At 35.2% G+C, this 16,215-nt stretch overlaps 1 protein-coding gene across 1 annotated transcript in view; it reads left to right on the forward strand.

Moving 5' to 3' along the window:
* Nucleotides 1–16,215, forward strand: part of kif5ab (kinesin family member 5A, b) — a 76,019-nt gene that overhangs the window by 11,616 nt on the left and 48,188 nt on the right. Inside the window, exons 2-7 of the mRNA XM_056237577.1 lie at nt 1,841–1,928; nt 2,017–2,090; nt 3,021–3,125; nt 3,591–3,639; nt 8,165–8,220; nt 8,854–8,941. Coding sequence (XP_056093552.1) covers nt 1,841–1,928; nt 2,017–2,090; nt 3,021–3,125; nt 3,591–3,639; nt 8,165–8,220; nt 8,854–8,941 — 460 coding nt within the window. The remainder of the gene's footprint in view (nt 1–1,840; nt 1,929–2,016; nt 2,091–3,020; nt 3,126–3,590; nt 3,640–8,164; nt 8,221–8,853; nt 8,942–16,215) is intronic.

A 16,215-nucleotide genomic window follows, 5' to 3' on the forward strand; every position in this document is an offset into this window, starting at 1 on the left:
TGTGTGCACGAGTATGTGTGTGTGAGAGAGAGAGAGAGAGAGAGAGAGAGAGCGTGTGTGTGAGTGATAGTGTGTGTGTGTGTGTGTGTGCGCGTGTGTGTGTGTGTGGAGACTCCTCAGGTGTTTTTCTGCTCTGTAGACTTTGATGCTCTTCTGAGGATTGATTAAAGCTCATGGAAACAGCAGAGAGGGACTAATTACTGACTGAAGCGCTTAATGTGAAGTGTGTGTGTGTGTGTGTTGCAGTGTGTTGCTTTACCTCTAATTGCTTTCATGTTTAATTATAACAGGCAAAGCTTCCATGTGTTACATATTATTTCATGCATGTAATGTGTGTGTGAGGTATTTTCAAACTGCAGTTTCACTTTATAAAATCAATGATTTTTTCAAAAATAATTCTTTCCATCCATCTATCCATCCATCCTTCCATTCATCTATCCATCCATCCATCTATCCATCCATCTATCCATCTATCTATCCATCCATCTATCCATCTATCTATCTATCCATCCATCCATCTATCCCTATCTATCTATCCATCTATCTATCCATCCATCTATCTATCTATCCATCCATCCATCTATCCCTATCTATCCATCCATCCATCCATCCATCCATCCATCCATCCATCCATCCATCCATCCATCCATCTATGTATCTATCTATCCATCTATCTATCTATCTATCTATCTATCTATCTATCTATCTATCTATCTATCTATCTATCTATCTATCTATCTATCTATCTATCTTTCCATCCATCCATCCATCCATCCATCTATCCATATATCTATCTATCTATCCATCCATCTATCTATCCTTCCATCCTTCTATCTATCTATCTATCTATCCTTCCATCCATCCATCTATCCTTCCATCATCCATCCTTCTATCCATCTATCCATCTATCTATCTATCTATCTATCTATCTATCTATCTATCTCTATCCATCCATCCATCTATCTATCTATCCTTCCATCTATCTATCTATCTATCTATCCTTCCATCCATCTATCCATCTATCTATCTATCCTTCCATCTATCCATCTATCTATCCTTCCATCCATCCATCTATCCTTCCATCCTTCTATCTATCTATCTATCTATCTATCTATCTATCTATCTATCTATCTATCTATCTATCTATCTATCTATCTATCCTTCCATCCATACATCTATCCTTCCATCCTTCCATCCATCTATCCTTCCATCATCCATCCATCTATCTATCTATCTATCTATCTATCTCTATCCATCCATCCATCCATCTATCTATCTATCTATCCTTCCATCCATCTATCCATCTATCTATCCATCCATCCATCCATCCATCCATCCATCCATCCATCCATCCATCCATCTATCTATCTATCTATCTATCTATCTATCTATCTATCTATCTATCTATCTATCTATCTATCTATCTCTATCCATCCATCCATCTATCTATCTATCTATCCTTCCATCCATCTATCCATCTATCTATCTATCTATCCATCCATCCATCCATCCATCCATCCATCCATCCATCCATCCATCCATCCATCCATCTATCTATCTATCTATCTATCTATCTATCTATCCATCTATCCTTCCATCCATCCATCCATCCATCCATCCATCCATCCATCCATCCATCCATCCATCCATCCATCCATCCATCCATCCATCCATCCATCCATCCATCCATCCATCCATCCATCCATCCATCCATCCATCCATCCATCCTGTCTAAGCCAATGATGTGAGTTGAGGTAATCTTTACCAATGACTGCCTTTTAGTGACTATAATATTAAACGATCATAATCCTGCATAACTGTGTGTGTTGGTGTGTTTCAGGGCAAGCCGTATGTGTTTGATAAAGTCTTTCCGACGAACTGCACGCAGGAGCAGGTGTACAACACCTGTGCCAAACAGATCGTCAAAGGTGAGTGTGCATGAACGTGATTTAAAGATCGATATCGACTCTTCAAAAATATATAAATAATTGTCCAAATATCTCTTTTTGACCACAGATGTTCTGGACGGCTACAACGGCACCATCTTTGCATACGGACAAACATCATCTGGTAAAACCTACACAATGGAGGTAAAACTGCTTCTTTTACTCATTATTAAAGAAACTATGGTAACACTTTACTTGAAGGGGTGTGCATAAGACTGACATGACACCTTCATAAGCATGACAGGACACACGTCATGAATATTATGCATGTTTATTACAACTGTCATTAAGTGTCATTCGCTCAATTATGACATTTTTAATGCAAATATGACATTGTTTGAGATGTCTTTGTTATGACACCTTGACATAAACTAATACATCATAACCTGTCAGTGTCTTTGCCATGACAACTTGACATTACTAAGACAACACAACCTGTCATAAATATGTCATAAACATGACATAGCAGATTATCAAACTTAAGAAAGCACTTAGCTTTATGGGTTAGCATTACATTAAACTGTCATGTGGTTGGTTTAGACATTGGCTGTCATGAGGCCATTATAACATTTTAATGACAAATTCAATGTGTACCACTGTAGTTGAGTTCAAGAAAAATATTCATGACACAGTTATAATGCCTCATGACAGCCAATGTCAAAACCAACCACATGCAGATTAATGTAATGTTAACCCATAAAGCAAAGTGCTTTCTTAAGTTTGATCATTAATCTGCTATGTCATGTTTATGACATATTTATGACAGATTATGATGTATTGGTTTATGTCAAGGTGTCATAACAAAAACATCTTAAACAATGTCATATTTGCATTAAAAATGTCATAATTGAGCGAATGACACTTAATGACAGTTGTCATAAACATGCATAATATTCATGACATGTGTCCTGTCATGCTTATGAAGGTGTCATGTCAGTCTTATGCACACCCCTTCAAGTAAAGTGTTACCGAAATTATTCATTTAGAAATCAGGATCCAAATCACGTTCCAAACCCGTATGACTTTCTTTCTTCTGTTTTCATATTAAAATGTGCTTATTGCTTTCTCCATCAGGGAAAACTGCATGATCCTAACGGAAGGGGAATCATCCCGAGGATTGCCGAAGACATTTTTAACCACATTTACATCATGGATGAAAACCTGGAGTTCCACATTAAGGTGCAAAGCTGACGGCTGAATAAAAATCCAGATACACATCCTATTGTTTTCTAGTGGAGAAACTCGAAAAATTAGAATATGGTGCAAAAGTTCATTTATTTCAGTAATTCAACTTAAAAGGTGAAACTAATATATTATATAGACTCATTACATGCAAAGTGAGATATTTCAAGCCTTTATTTGTTTCTAATTTGCCTTACAGCTTATGAAAACCTTTTCACAATATTCTAATTTTGAATTTGGGGTTTTCATAATCTCAAACATTATAACAAATAAAGGCTTGAAATATCTCACTTTGCATGTAATGAGTCTATATAATATATTAGTTTCACCTTTTAAGGTGAATTACTGAAATAAATGAACTTTTGCACCATATTCTAATTTTTCGAGTGTCACCTGTTAGTGAGGAAATGAAAAGCTTTTAGATAATTCCACATCATTAGCTGTTCTCGTTTCTCTCCCAAGGTTTCCTACTTTGAAATCTACATGGATAAGATTCGTGACCTACTTGACGGTGAGTCAGTGTGTTTTGACCTAAATACATGCACTCACGCCAGAGAATGAACACTGGCTTTGCTATAATTAAAATGCATTAATATAATTTATTCTGCAGGTATAATTTATTTAAACTGTATATAAAAAGAACATTTAACCAACTGAGTGCTCTGAGTACAGGTGAACCTCGAAAAATTCGAAGATTGTGCAAAAGTTCATTTATTTCAGTAATTCAACTTAAAAGGTGAAACTAATATATTAAATAGACTCATTACATGCAAAGTGAGATATTTCAAACTGTAAGCCAAAATTATAACAAATAAACATTTGAAATATCTCACTTTGCATTTTGCATGAGAGAGAGAGAGAGAGAGTGTGAGTCTGATGTGAGAGAGAGAGAGAGTGAGTGTGTATGTATGTATAGGCAAGACAAGTAGTTTGTTTAGGCATGGTTGGTAGGGAAATTACAAACCTGCGCACACATATTCAAACGACTATAACTATAGAATCAATTCAGGTTCGCATTTAAAGTCTGTTTAGAGAGAACGGTGTCGTCTTAGTGGCCCCTAATTTGATAACAAATGATCATTTTGCTGGAAGTGAATCAATCAAAACCAACTTTAGCTGGAAATAACATTATTAAAAAATCGCTATAAAGCCAAAACAATCTCTGTTACCGTAAATTGTATGTTTATCTCTGTAAAGCTGCTTTGAAACAATCTCCATTGTTAAAAGCGCTATATAAATGAAGATGACTTGACTTGACATGACTATGTGAGAGAGAGAGAGAGAGAGAGAGAGAGAGAGAGAGAGAGAGAGAGAGAGAGAGAGAGAGAGAGAGAGAGAGAGAGAGAGAGAGAGAGACGAGTAATGAAACAGACAGATAGAGATCGACAGGCGCTGAGAAGATGAAAACGAAGCTAGATGACGTCAGTCTCGCTTTATCTATATTTGATTAAAAGGAAACTGACGTTCACATATGCGGTTTTAAATCTGCCTCGACTCGAATGAAGTTTCTCTCTCGCGCGTGCGCGTGTGTGTGTGTGTGTGTGTTAGCCCGATTAGAGACGCGTCTGTCTCGAAGGCTTGTTACTGTCATCACAAACTCAAGGCCTTCCTGTGGATGATGTGCATGTGCTCATTTAAGGAATAATTCAGCTAAAAATGAACAGAGTCTGTCATCATTTACTCGCCCTTGCGTCACTCCAAACCCAAACCTAGAGTGTGAGTGTGTGTATGTGAGAGAACACACAAGAAGATGTTTAGCAGAAAGTTCATGCTCTCACTCTTACGCAAAAAGGGCTTCTAGACTCAATTTTAAAGAACCCTTTTTGCCAAAAATATTCTATGTGAGGAGAAATGTCTCACGATATCACAATTTTCAAGTGATAAAGTATGTTTACGAGCGGTTTAATTCATAAAATGAGATCAAAATTTAAAAATGTGTTAAAACAAAAAACGAAATGCATAGAATGATCCCATGAAGGAACCTCTAAAAAGTTTCTAAATATTAAACTCTGATGGAAGCATTTAAGCTTATATAGAGTGATGCAATAAATGAAGACAAAAGCATTATAAAAATATCATAGTTCATAAAACCTGCACAGTATATTCCAGTTCAAGACTTGTGAGTGAAATGCAAGGCTATTTTTATGATTTGCATGAAGTTTTGTTTTGTTTTTTGGGCTTGAAGGTACGAATCCTCATCATGCTAAACATTGTTTATGTTCCAAAGAAGAAATGCACTGAAAAAAAAAATCCTCAGTTAATCCCTTAAAAAATTAATACACTGTAAACCCGAATAAGTTGGCACAACTCAAAAAATTTAAGGCAATCAGTTGCCTCAAATTTTTTACGTTAAGAAATTCAAAGTTTAAGTAAGCAGAACTGACATTTTTATTTTGTATTTGTACATTTGAATTGTTCTTAACTTGAAATGTTTGAGTACACTAATTCATACTTTTAACTTAAAATTGCATGTAATCTCAATGTGAACACTTTTATTAGTATAAACTTAGCTAGCTTTAACAAGCTAGTTTGCTAACATACTATTTTGTTAACATCTTAACAATAGTATGCTATACAGTAACACTTGCAGCAATGTAAAGTTTTATTTGCTCTCAAATCAAGCTTATGCACCACTTGTCACCATGATGGTAACTATCCTAAAACCAACATTAACAGAAATTCTTCTAAATTAGCATAACGAAACATTATTCATTACTAAATCACCCGCTTAACATTAATCTTGCACAAAAAAACATTGTATTACACTTAATTTTAGCATTTACTCTCCCTTTCGAGTGCCATCGGCAAAGCATGCTGGGAAATATACATCCCAGCCGTTTCAGTTAAACTTAAGTTCGTCTAAATTAAAAGAAATAATTTCATAAAACTCAAAACAATGAAACAGTTCAGTTTACTTAAAATATATCCATTCTGTGAACTTGAAAGAAAAAGAAAGTGCTAAATACTCATAAAAGTTCATTTGACTAAACTAATTAGTTTAATTTAAGTTTTTCCTACTCAAACCAATTAAGTATTTTGAGCGTTAGGGTTTACAGTGTATCTGTGTCAGTGAAGATGTCAGCGCATCAGAACGACAAGTGCTTGTGTTTGTGTACGGATAACAGTCAGATTGCTTAGTCATGTTGTCAATATAACAGTGTACTGATGTAAACTATGGATAAAGTTTTGATGACAATATTGTAAATCGTAGCTTGCACACCTTAGTGTGTGTGGGAGTTTGATTGCAAGAGAATGGACAAGATTCACATTTACGCTTTTACTGTTTGTACTGTAATCTGTTGACAGACCGTGTCATCGCGATCCAGAAAGGAAAGTCAGCACTGCATCGCACAAATGGGGGGGGGGGGGGGGGCTATTCAACAGAGACCCGTTATAATACACTTTGATCAACATGACATAAGCGACTGATAATAAATGGTAAATGGACTGCGTTTATATAGCGCTCTCACAGACCCAATGGCCACCAAAGCGCTTTACATATCGCCTCGCATTCACCCTTTCACTCACTCACTCACTCACTCACTCACTCACTCACTCTCACTCACTCAGTCACACACCGTTAATGTAGGAAACAGCAGAGAATTGATCATAATCATTTGCATGATGTACCAAAGCATTCGCAACTTCTCAAAGAAATGAGAAACTGCTTTTCTGATGTGCACGAGTGACTGATGATGTGAAGATTGAACCGGTCGTTCTTCTGATCTGAGAAATGCACCAAAGCGACGGAGAAAAACTGTAACTATAAGAATGCGGTAACAGTGTTTAGGTTCCTGTTCTTATAATCGCCCGTTTCCATTGGATCCGTCAGTCAGAGTTCAGACAACAAACAAGATGAACCTTTAATATCGAAACTTTCTATGGAAACGTCCCCGACTGTGGAAGATGTCACCCGTGATGCGTGAATAAAGCATATATCGTTCAGTCCATCGCTTGATGAAGCGTTTATTTCTGCACATGTGAGTTTGACTTTCACACCCTTCAAAGCTCGACTTCCTCTTGACACACAGTTCGAGTGGAGAATAGAGAGAAAGTGATGTTTCTTCTTCCTCCTGTGAAGAGGAAGTTGAGCTTCAGTGTGTCGAGCCGAGCTCTGATGGACAGAATGTGTGTGTGAGTGTGTGTGAAGGCGTTGGATATATTCACACCTGCCTTGTTTGGTTCGATTGAATCGAGCTCTAGTTCGTTTCCCCCCTTGGTGCGGACCTTTTGGGCAGGTGTGAATACACAGCAATCGAATTCGGGTGCGGACCAAACAACCGAACCGAGACCCAGCTGAAGAGGTGTCTCGGTACGCTTCCAAACGAACTCTGGTACGGTTCGTTTACGGTGTGAACATGAACCGACCCAATTGCAAGAAAGCACTGCGCCTTTGAGTTAACAGGCTTCCGTAGTCGGAGTTGCGTTATGGGAAAGTGATCTGTTGTAGCCTACTACATTTGATAAAATGAGTCGTGGTTTGACCTGGAGCTTCGAAGAGACGAGCTGCCTTGTTAACATTTGTGCAGATGCCCATGAATAACACAAAATTAGTAAAAGAACAAATATTGCAGTACGAAATATCTCCATGCTGAACCTTTTTTGCACTTCCTGATTTCCCTACTTGAGAATCCTTGTCCAATGAATGGACGACCTTAGCACACGTGTGGTTTTGTTTACAAATTTTGGTTCACTTGCAAAAAGAGCAGTGTGAAAGCGAACCGTACCAAAAAAAAAATATATATAATAATTTGGTCCGGACCAAAGTAAGTGAACTATCGGACTTTCCTGGTGTGAATACACCCTAAAGCTCGTCAGTCGCTGGATTATAATCTGACGCTCGAGATCTGATGCTCTGTAAAATCAGAACGAAGCTTTTCATTTTCAAAGAGAAACGAGTCTCACATCTGAATGAACTGATATTGAAAAAGAAACATTTGGTCATTTTTTTCACTTGTTCTTATTGGGTTTGGAACGACTGAATGTTCGTTGTTCGTCCTCCCTCATCCTCCTCTTTCTCTCTCTCTTTCTTACAGTGAGTAAGACAAACCTGTCTGTGCATGAAGACAAGAACCGAGTTCCCTATGTGAAGGTGAGAGCAATCAAATCATCCTTCATCTTCTCAAATTAATGAGATCATTACACTATGAAAACTCTCAAAACTGCAAACATATAATAAATACACGAAATAAAATTGATGTTGAGACTATTTTCACTCAGAAATTGCTGTTAAATTTCACAGACAACAACAAGAAATGGCAAGTAACACGTTGAATTAAAAATAATAAATAGTATTTTATTTTCAGGCTTTTATTTACACATTTTTTTACAGTGTAGTGTAGGATAGATATTATTTCCCTTCATATGATATTTCACATTGTATTCTATTGTCACATATCATATCATAGATGATATAATCATATATATGATACAATATTATATCTACAATATGATATATTTTATATTATTTATAAATATATTTATTCATATTTTATAGTATATTCATATATCTTATCGTATCGTTACATATTGCATCATATCATATAAAATATAAAGTATAGTGTATAGTATCATGATATTGTATCATGTCATATCAAATCATATCATGTATCATATATCATAACATCTGGTATTGTTAGATAAAGACGTGCCAATAAGTTTAGCCTTACTAGAGACTAAAGTTTAGTGTGTGTGTGTGTGTGTGTGTGTGTGTGTGTGTGTACAGGGTTGTACTGAACGTTTTGTTTCCAGCCCTGATGAAGTGATGGATGTTATTGACGAGGGAAAAGCCAACCGTCACGTCGCTGTCACAAGTCAGTATCTCCACGCCACACACAGAATAGAATGTTCGTTCAAAATGATCTGGTCCTTGAAATGTTGGCACAAAAATGTTGCTTATACATCATTCTATGGAACACTTTTTACCTGAAATGTAACATTTTTTCAAATGTAACACCTTGTTTCAGAACATTCCGAGAACATTCAAAAGTAACACTCCCATAACGTTTGAAGAATGATCAGATGGAATGTTCCCTAAACGTTCAAGAAAAAAACGAACGTTTTGAAAACTACAGGTGAAACTCGAAAAATTAGAATATGGTGCAAAAGTTCATTTATTTCAGTAATTCAACTTAAAAGGTGAAACTAATATATTATATAGACTCATTACATGCAAAGTGAGATATTTCAAGCCTTTATTTGTTATAATTTTGATGATTATGGCTTACAGCTTATGAAAACCCCAAATTCAAAATTAGAATATTGTGAAAAGGTTTTCATAAGCTGTAAGCCATAATCATCAACATTATAACAAATAAAGGCTTGAAATATCTCACTTTGCATGTAATGAGTCTATATAATATATTAGTTTCACCTTTTAAGTTGAATTACTGAAATAAATGAATATTTGCACCATTTTCTAATTTTTCGAGTTTCACCTGTAATGGGGCTGTTTACACCTGGCCACTTCATGCGTTTTCTCAGATCGGATAGCGATCTGGGGCCGTATTCACAAAGAATTTTAAGGCTAAAAGTAGCTCCTAACTGGCGAATTTAGGAGCAACTCCTAAAAATAATGGGCGTGTCACTCCTAACTTTAGGACTCCTAATTTTTTTCACTAAGAGTAATTCACGAAGCATTTTAGCCTTAAAAGTAGCACCTAAGTCTGGGACAGCCTAAAAGAAGTCGAGAGGACTCCTAACTCACTAAGACCAATTCACAAAGGATTGTAGCGCACACCAGCGCCTCTCGCAGTCGTCCGGGGTCCGCGACACAAGCGGGAACGCTGCATTGATCTGCAAACAAATCCTCTGCCATCACAGCATAAAGATGCATTTGAAGTGCTGCACAGGGTGTAAAATATCGGTGCTCTTTGGTTGCTTGGGATAGTAATGCTCAAAATCAAAGTAATAATCCAAGGCACTCGAGTTGTGTATACAAAAAAGTAAAAAGCCTTTATTAAATCATGGCTTCTATCATTAAAATTGGTGACAGATACACCTACGCGTTGCGGCTATCGCCTTCGTCAGGGTGTGTGTAACAAACAAAGTCACAAGTGCATTTTAAATAGCAGTTCATTAGTCTAAATAGCAAACACCTGGTCACACACTACGCAATGTAACCAGCAGGGAGCAGAATTCAACAAATGAAATAGTATATTGCATAATATCAAGCCAAATCAAACTCAAAAAAAAAAAAAAAAAAAAAAAAAAAAAAAAAAAAAAAATATATACATATACATATATATATATATATATACACACATACATATACACATACACATACATACATATATACACATACATACACATACATACATAAAAAAAAAAAAAAAAAAAAAAAAAAAAAAAAAAAAAAAAAAATACATATATATACATATACATATACATATATATACATATACATATATATACACATACATATACACATACACATACATACATACATACACATACATACACATACAAAAAAAAAAAAAAAAAAAAAAAAAAAAAAAAAAAAAAAAACTTTAATTGAAATATTTTCAGCAATATCTAGATTACATTATACAAATCAAAACATAACAATAAAATAAAGTAGAGCAAAAAAAACATATCAAAATATACACGTCAATGGATGTATACATCTAATGGTACACAATACAACTAATTTCATGAAAAATTTCACAGAAATGGTACAAAATCTAATTCTCCATTTAAACCTGGAAATGTGGTGGCTTTCAGTGAGTAAATCCAGAAAGATTCTCTTTGTAGTAACTTCTTAACCCTATCCCCTCCTCTTATGGACTTGGGGATGTGTTCAATACCGATTATCTTGAGTGTATTAGGACTACCATGGTTTGTATCTCTGTAATGAATGGCCATAGGATATAGAGGGTTACAGATTCGAATGGCGTTTTTATGCTCTGATAATCGTATCTTTAGTTTTCTAGTCGTCATCCCTATATAGAAACATCCACATGGACACTCTAACCTGTAGATCACAAATGAGGTATTACAATTAATGAAAGATCTTATTTTCAGTTCGGAGTCAGAGGTTACGTCTCTAAATGTTTTTGTCCTGATCATATTATCGCAGTGATTACAGTTGCCACACCTGTAATTTCCTGCACTTGAACTTAACCAGGTATTGGCTTTCTTAGGAGAAAGATGACTTCTCACTATTTTGTCTTTAATTGTTGGTGCTTTCCGAAATGCAATGGAAGGAGATTCGGGCATGACTTCCCTGAGATAAGGGTCACTCATAACTATTTCCCAATTCTTCTTTATAATTTTCTTAATTCTGTTTGCCTCTGTGCTATACTGTGTCACGAAATATACAGAGTTATCTGGATCCTGTGATTTACGTTTTTGTTGTAATAGTTCGTCTCTACTGATGTTTCTCACTTTATTGTATGCTTTGTTAATCACGCTATTTTTGTAACCCCGTTCCTTAAATCTTTGAGTCATGTCTTGTGCTCTGATGTTAAAATCTTCTTCCTTATCACATATTCGTTTCAGCCTCTGGAACTGGCCAACAGGAATATTCTCGGTCATCCATAAAGGATGAAAACTATCTGCTCTCAATATAGTGTTTCTGTCAGTTTCTTTTCTAAATATAGTAGTATGCAGCGCACCACTACTTTCTTTGAAGATTTTTAAGTCCAAGAAATTAATCTGAGTATGTGAATAGTCAAGACTCAGCTTCAGATTTACATTGGTATTATTAAGATAAGCGTGAAAAGCTATTAAATCCACCTCCGATCCTGTCCATATCAATATAATGTCATCTATATATCTGCCCCACCACTCCACATATTTTAAATATGGGTTTAAGTCAGAAAATACAAAATTCTTTTCCCAAAATCCCAAAAACAAATTTGCATAATTAGGGGCAAAACATGCACCCATAGCTGTACCTTTAATTTGTTTATAGAATTTATCTTGAAACAAAAATATGTTGTTTTTCAATGTCCATTCCGCTAGTTGTATAATAAAACATGCAGGTGTCCTTTCGGTAGATGATCTCATATCCAGATAGTATAATAGTGCTTCCAGTCCATCTTTATGGTCTATGTTTGTATACAGTGATTCAACATCCATGGTCACCAAAATAGATGATTCAGTAGTTTTAGTCTTTTTAATGGTATTTAATACATGGGTAGTATCCTGAATAAATGAAGGAAGTTTTCCAACCAATGGTTTGATAAAACTGTCTACAAATTTTGAAGCTGGCTCTGTAATAGATTCATTTCCACTAATTATAGGTCTCCCTGGCGGATTTTCAAGATTTTTATGTATTTTAGGGAGCATATAAAATGTAGGAATCCTAGGATTTTTACAGGAAAGAAAATCACATTCATTTTTTGAAATCCATCCCTCATCTTTAGCATGTGATAAAATATCAGTCAGTTCATTTGTCATTACTTCTATTGGATTGGATCTCAGGCACTGGTAGTACTCACGGTTTTGAAGTTGTCTCAAGGCTTCTTCAATATACTGATCTCTGCCCCATACAACAACAGCACCTCCCTTGTCCGCTCTTTTTATTACTAGCTCTTCATTATTAGAAATCCAGTTCAAAGCTTCTCCTTCTTCTTTTGAAAGATTATATTGTTTTCGTTTTTTTGAAGTGAAGATCTTGTCAATGTCATACATTACTTTCTTGTAGAAGGAGTTCAAAGTTGGATTAGATGAACCTGGCATGAATGTTGACTTGGGTTTGAATGTTGTTGCCTTCTTGTCATAGGTACGAGTAGCTGCTTCAGAAGTGTAGTACAAAGCTTTCAGTTGAAGACTCCGATGAAACTTGAATAGGTCCACTTTAGTTTGAAAATCTTTGGCTGTATTTATAGGGGCATAGGACAAACCTTTTGACAATACAGAAACACAGCTTGTTGATAGAGTAACCTTTGAAACATTTATCACTTCATCCCCTTTGTTTGGCTCCTGGTGTATCTGCCTTGAATTGGGAATCTTGGTAGGTCTCTTTCTTCCTCGTCTCGTCTTCCGCTGTCTTGTCTTCTGAATCTCTGATTTGCTCTGGACTTTTTCTCTAAAAAATCTCTTCTAGGTGAAGTCTCCACTACTGAGCGGTCTTCATCACTGCTAGGTAAATTAAAAGATACTGATCTCTTTCTAGGAGTCTTAACATTCCATTGTGACCATGTGTAAACCTTCCGCTCCTTGTAATCTTTTTCATCTCTTCCAAATTTTGTCAGCTTTTCTTGCTTGAGTTTTTTGGATAGTTGATCTAAATCTTCTTTAAGTTTCTCTTCAAATTGAATAAGTACTTCATGTCCATCTGATGTAAACTCTTGTTTGATTTTGACGATCTGTTTTTGTGTTTCAGTTTTCTGTTTTTTTGCTTCCTCAATTAGTAGCAGCATTAGATCTTGGGAACATTTATTTAATATTGCTTCCCACTTTTGTTTGAATTCTCCATCTTCATGGCCGAATGAAGGAAATTTTTTAATTCTAAGTCCTCTTGGGATCATGTTTTCTCTCCAGTAGTCAGATAGTGTAACCATATGTAAATGTAATCTTAATTCTTTTTCCGAATGTCTCTTAAGTTCATAACACAGTTTTTTAGAGTCTGCATACTGCGGTCTATATTCTTGGCTCAACAATGTATCAGTTACTATAATCTTCTCACCTTCTTCTTTAGAGTAGGAAAAATAATTCGTCGTCATCTTTTTGATGGAAGTCTGTATCTCGATCCCCAAATACGTCTGCTAGACGGAGCAACTTCTGCACAAGACGATCCCTCCACGTCCTTATTTCATCACAGCATAAAGATGCATTTGAAGTGCTGCACAGGGTGTAAAATATCGGTGCTCTTTGGTTGCTTGGGATAGTAATGCTCAAAATCAAAGTAATAATCCAAGGCACTCGAGTTGTGTATACAAAAAAGTAAAAAGCCTTTATTAAATCATGGCTTCTATCATTAAAATTGGTGACAGATACACCTACGCGTTGCGGCTATCGCCTTCGTCAGGGTGTGTGTAACAAACAAAGTCACAAGTGCATTTTAAATAGCAGTTCATTAGTCTAAATAGCAACCACCTGGTCACACAATGTAACCAGCAGGGAGCAGAATTCAACAAATGAAATAGTATATTGCATAATATCAAGCCAAATCAAACTCAAAAAAAAAAAAAAAAAAAAAAAAAAAAAAAAAAAAAAAAAATATATATACATATACATATATATATATATATATACACACATACATATACACATACACATACATACATATATACACATACATACACATACATACATAAAAAAAAAAAAAAAAAAAAAAAAAAAAAAAAAAAAATACATATATATACATATACATATACATATATATACATATACATATATATACACATACATATACACATACACATACATACATACATACACATACATACACAAAAAAAAAAAAAAAAAAAAAAAAAAAAAAAAAAAAAAAAAACTTTAATTGAAATATTTTCAGCAATATCTAGATTACATTATACAAATCAAAACATAACAATAAAATAAAGTAGAGCAAAAAAAACATATCAAAATATACACGTCAATGGATGTATACATCTAATGGTACACAATACAACTAATTTCATGAAAAATTTCACAGAAATGGTACAAAATCTAATTCTCCATTTAAACCTGGAAATGTGGTGGCTTTCAGTGAGTAAATCCAGAAAGATTCTCTTTGTAGTAACTTCTTAACCCTATCCCCTCCTCTTATGGACTTGGGGATGTGTTCAATACCGATTATCTTGAGTGTATTAGGACTACCATGGTTTGTATCTCTGTAATGAATGGCCATAGGATATAGAGGGTTACAGATTCGAATGGCGTTTTTATGCTCTGATAATCGTATCTTTAGTTTTCTAGTCGTCATCCCTATATAGAAACATCCACATGGACACTCTAACCTGTAGATCACAAATGAGGTATTACAATTAATGAAAGATCTTATTTTCAGTTCGGAGTCAGAGGTTACGTCTCTAAATGTTTTTGTCCTGATCATATTATCGCAGTGATTACAGTTGCCACACCTGTAATTTCCTGCACTTGAACTTAACCAGGTATTGGCTTTCTTAGGAGAAAGATGACTTCTCACTATTTTGTCTTTAATTGTTGGTGCTTTCCGAAATGCAATGGAAGGAGATTCGGGCATGACTTCCCTGAGATAAGGGTCACTCATAACTATTTCCCAATTCTTCTTTATAATTTTCTTAATTCTGTTTGCCTCTGTGCTATACTGTGTCACGAAATATACAGAGTTATCTGGATCCTGTGATTTACGTTTTTGTTGTAATAGTTCGTCTCTACTGATGTTTCTCACTTTATTGTATGCTTTGTTAATCACGCTATTTTTGTAACCCCGTTCCTTAAATCTTTGAGTCATGTCTTGTGCTCTGATGTTAAAATCTTCTTCCTTATCACATATTCGTTTCAGCCTCTGGAACTGGCCAACAGGAATATTCTCGGTCATCCATAAAGGATGAAAACTATCTGCTCTCAATATAGTGTTTCTGTCAGTTTCTTTTCTAAATATAGTAGTATGCAGCGCACCACTACTTTCTTTGAAGATTTTTAAGTCCAAGAAATTAATCTGAGTATGTGAATAGTCAAGACTCAGCTTCAGATTTACATTGGTATTATTAAGATAAGCGTGAAAAGCTATTAAATCCACCTCCGATCCTGTCCATATCAATATAATGTCATCTATATATCTGCCCCACCACTCCACATATTTTAAATATGGGTTTAAGTCAGAAAATACAAAATTCTTTTCCCAAAATCCCAAAAACAAATTTGCATAATTAGGGGCAAAACATGCACCCATAGCTGTACCTTTAATTTGTTTATAGAATTTATCTTGAAACAAAAATATGTTGTTTTTCAATGTCCATTCCGCTAGTTGTATAATAAAACATGCAGGTGTCCTTTCGGTAGATGATCTCATATCCAGATAGTATAATAGTGCTTCCAGTCCATCTTTATGGTCTATGTTTGTATACAGTGATTCAACATCCATGGTCACCAAAATAGATGATTCAGTAGTTTTAGTCTTTTTAATGGTATTTAATACATGGGTAGTATCCTGAAT

This window comes from Rhinichthys klamathensis, unplaced genomic scaffold (genome assembly GCF_029890125.1).
Source record: "Rhinichthys klamathensis goyatoka isolate OS25496 unplaced genomic scaffold, OSU_Roscu_1.1 h1tg000488l_1, whole genome shotgun sequence".
Classification (NCBI taxonomy): Eukaryota; Metazoa; Chordata; class Actinopteri; order Cypriniformes; family Leuciscidae; genus Rhinichthys; species Rhinichthys klamathensis.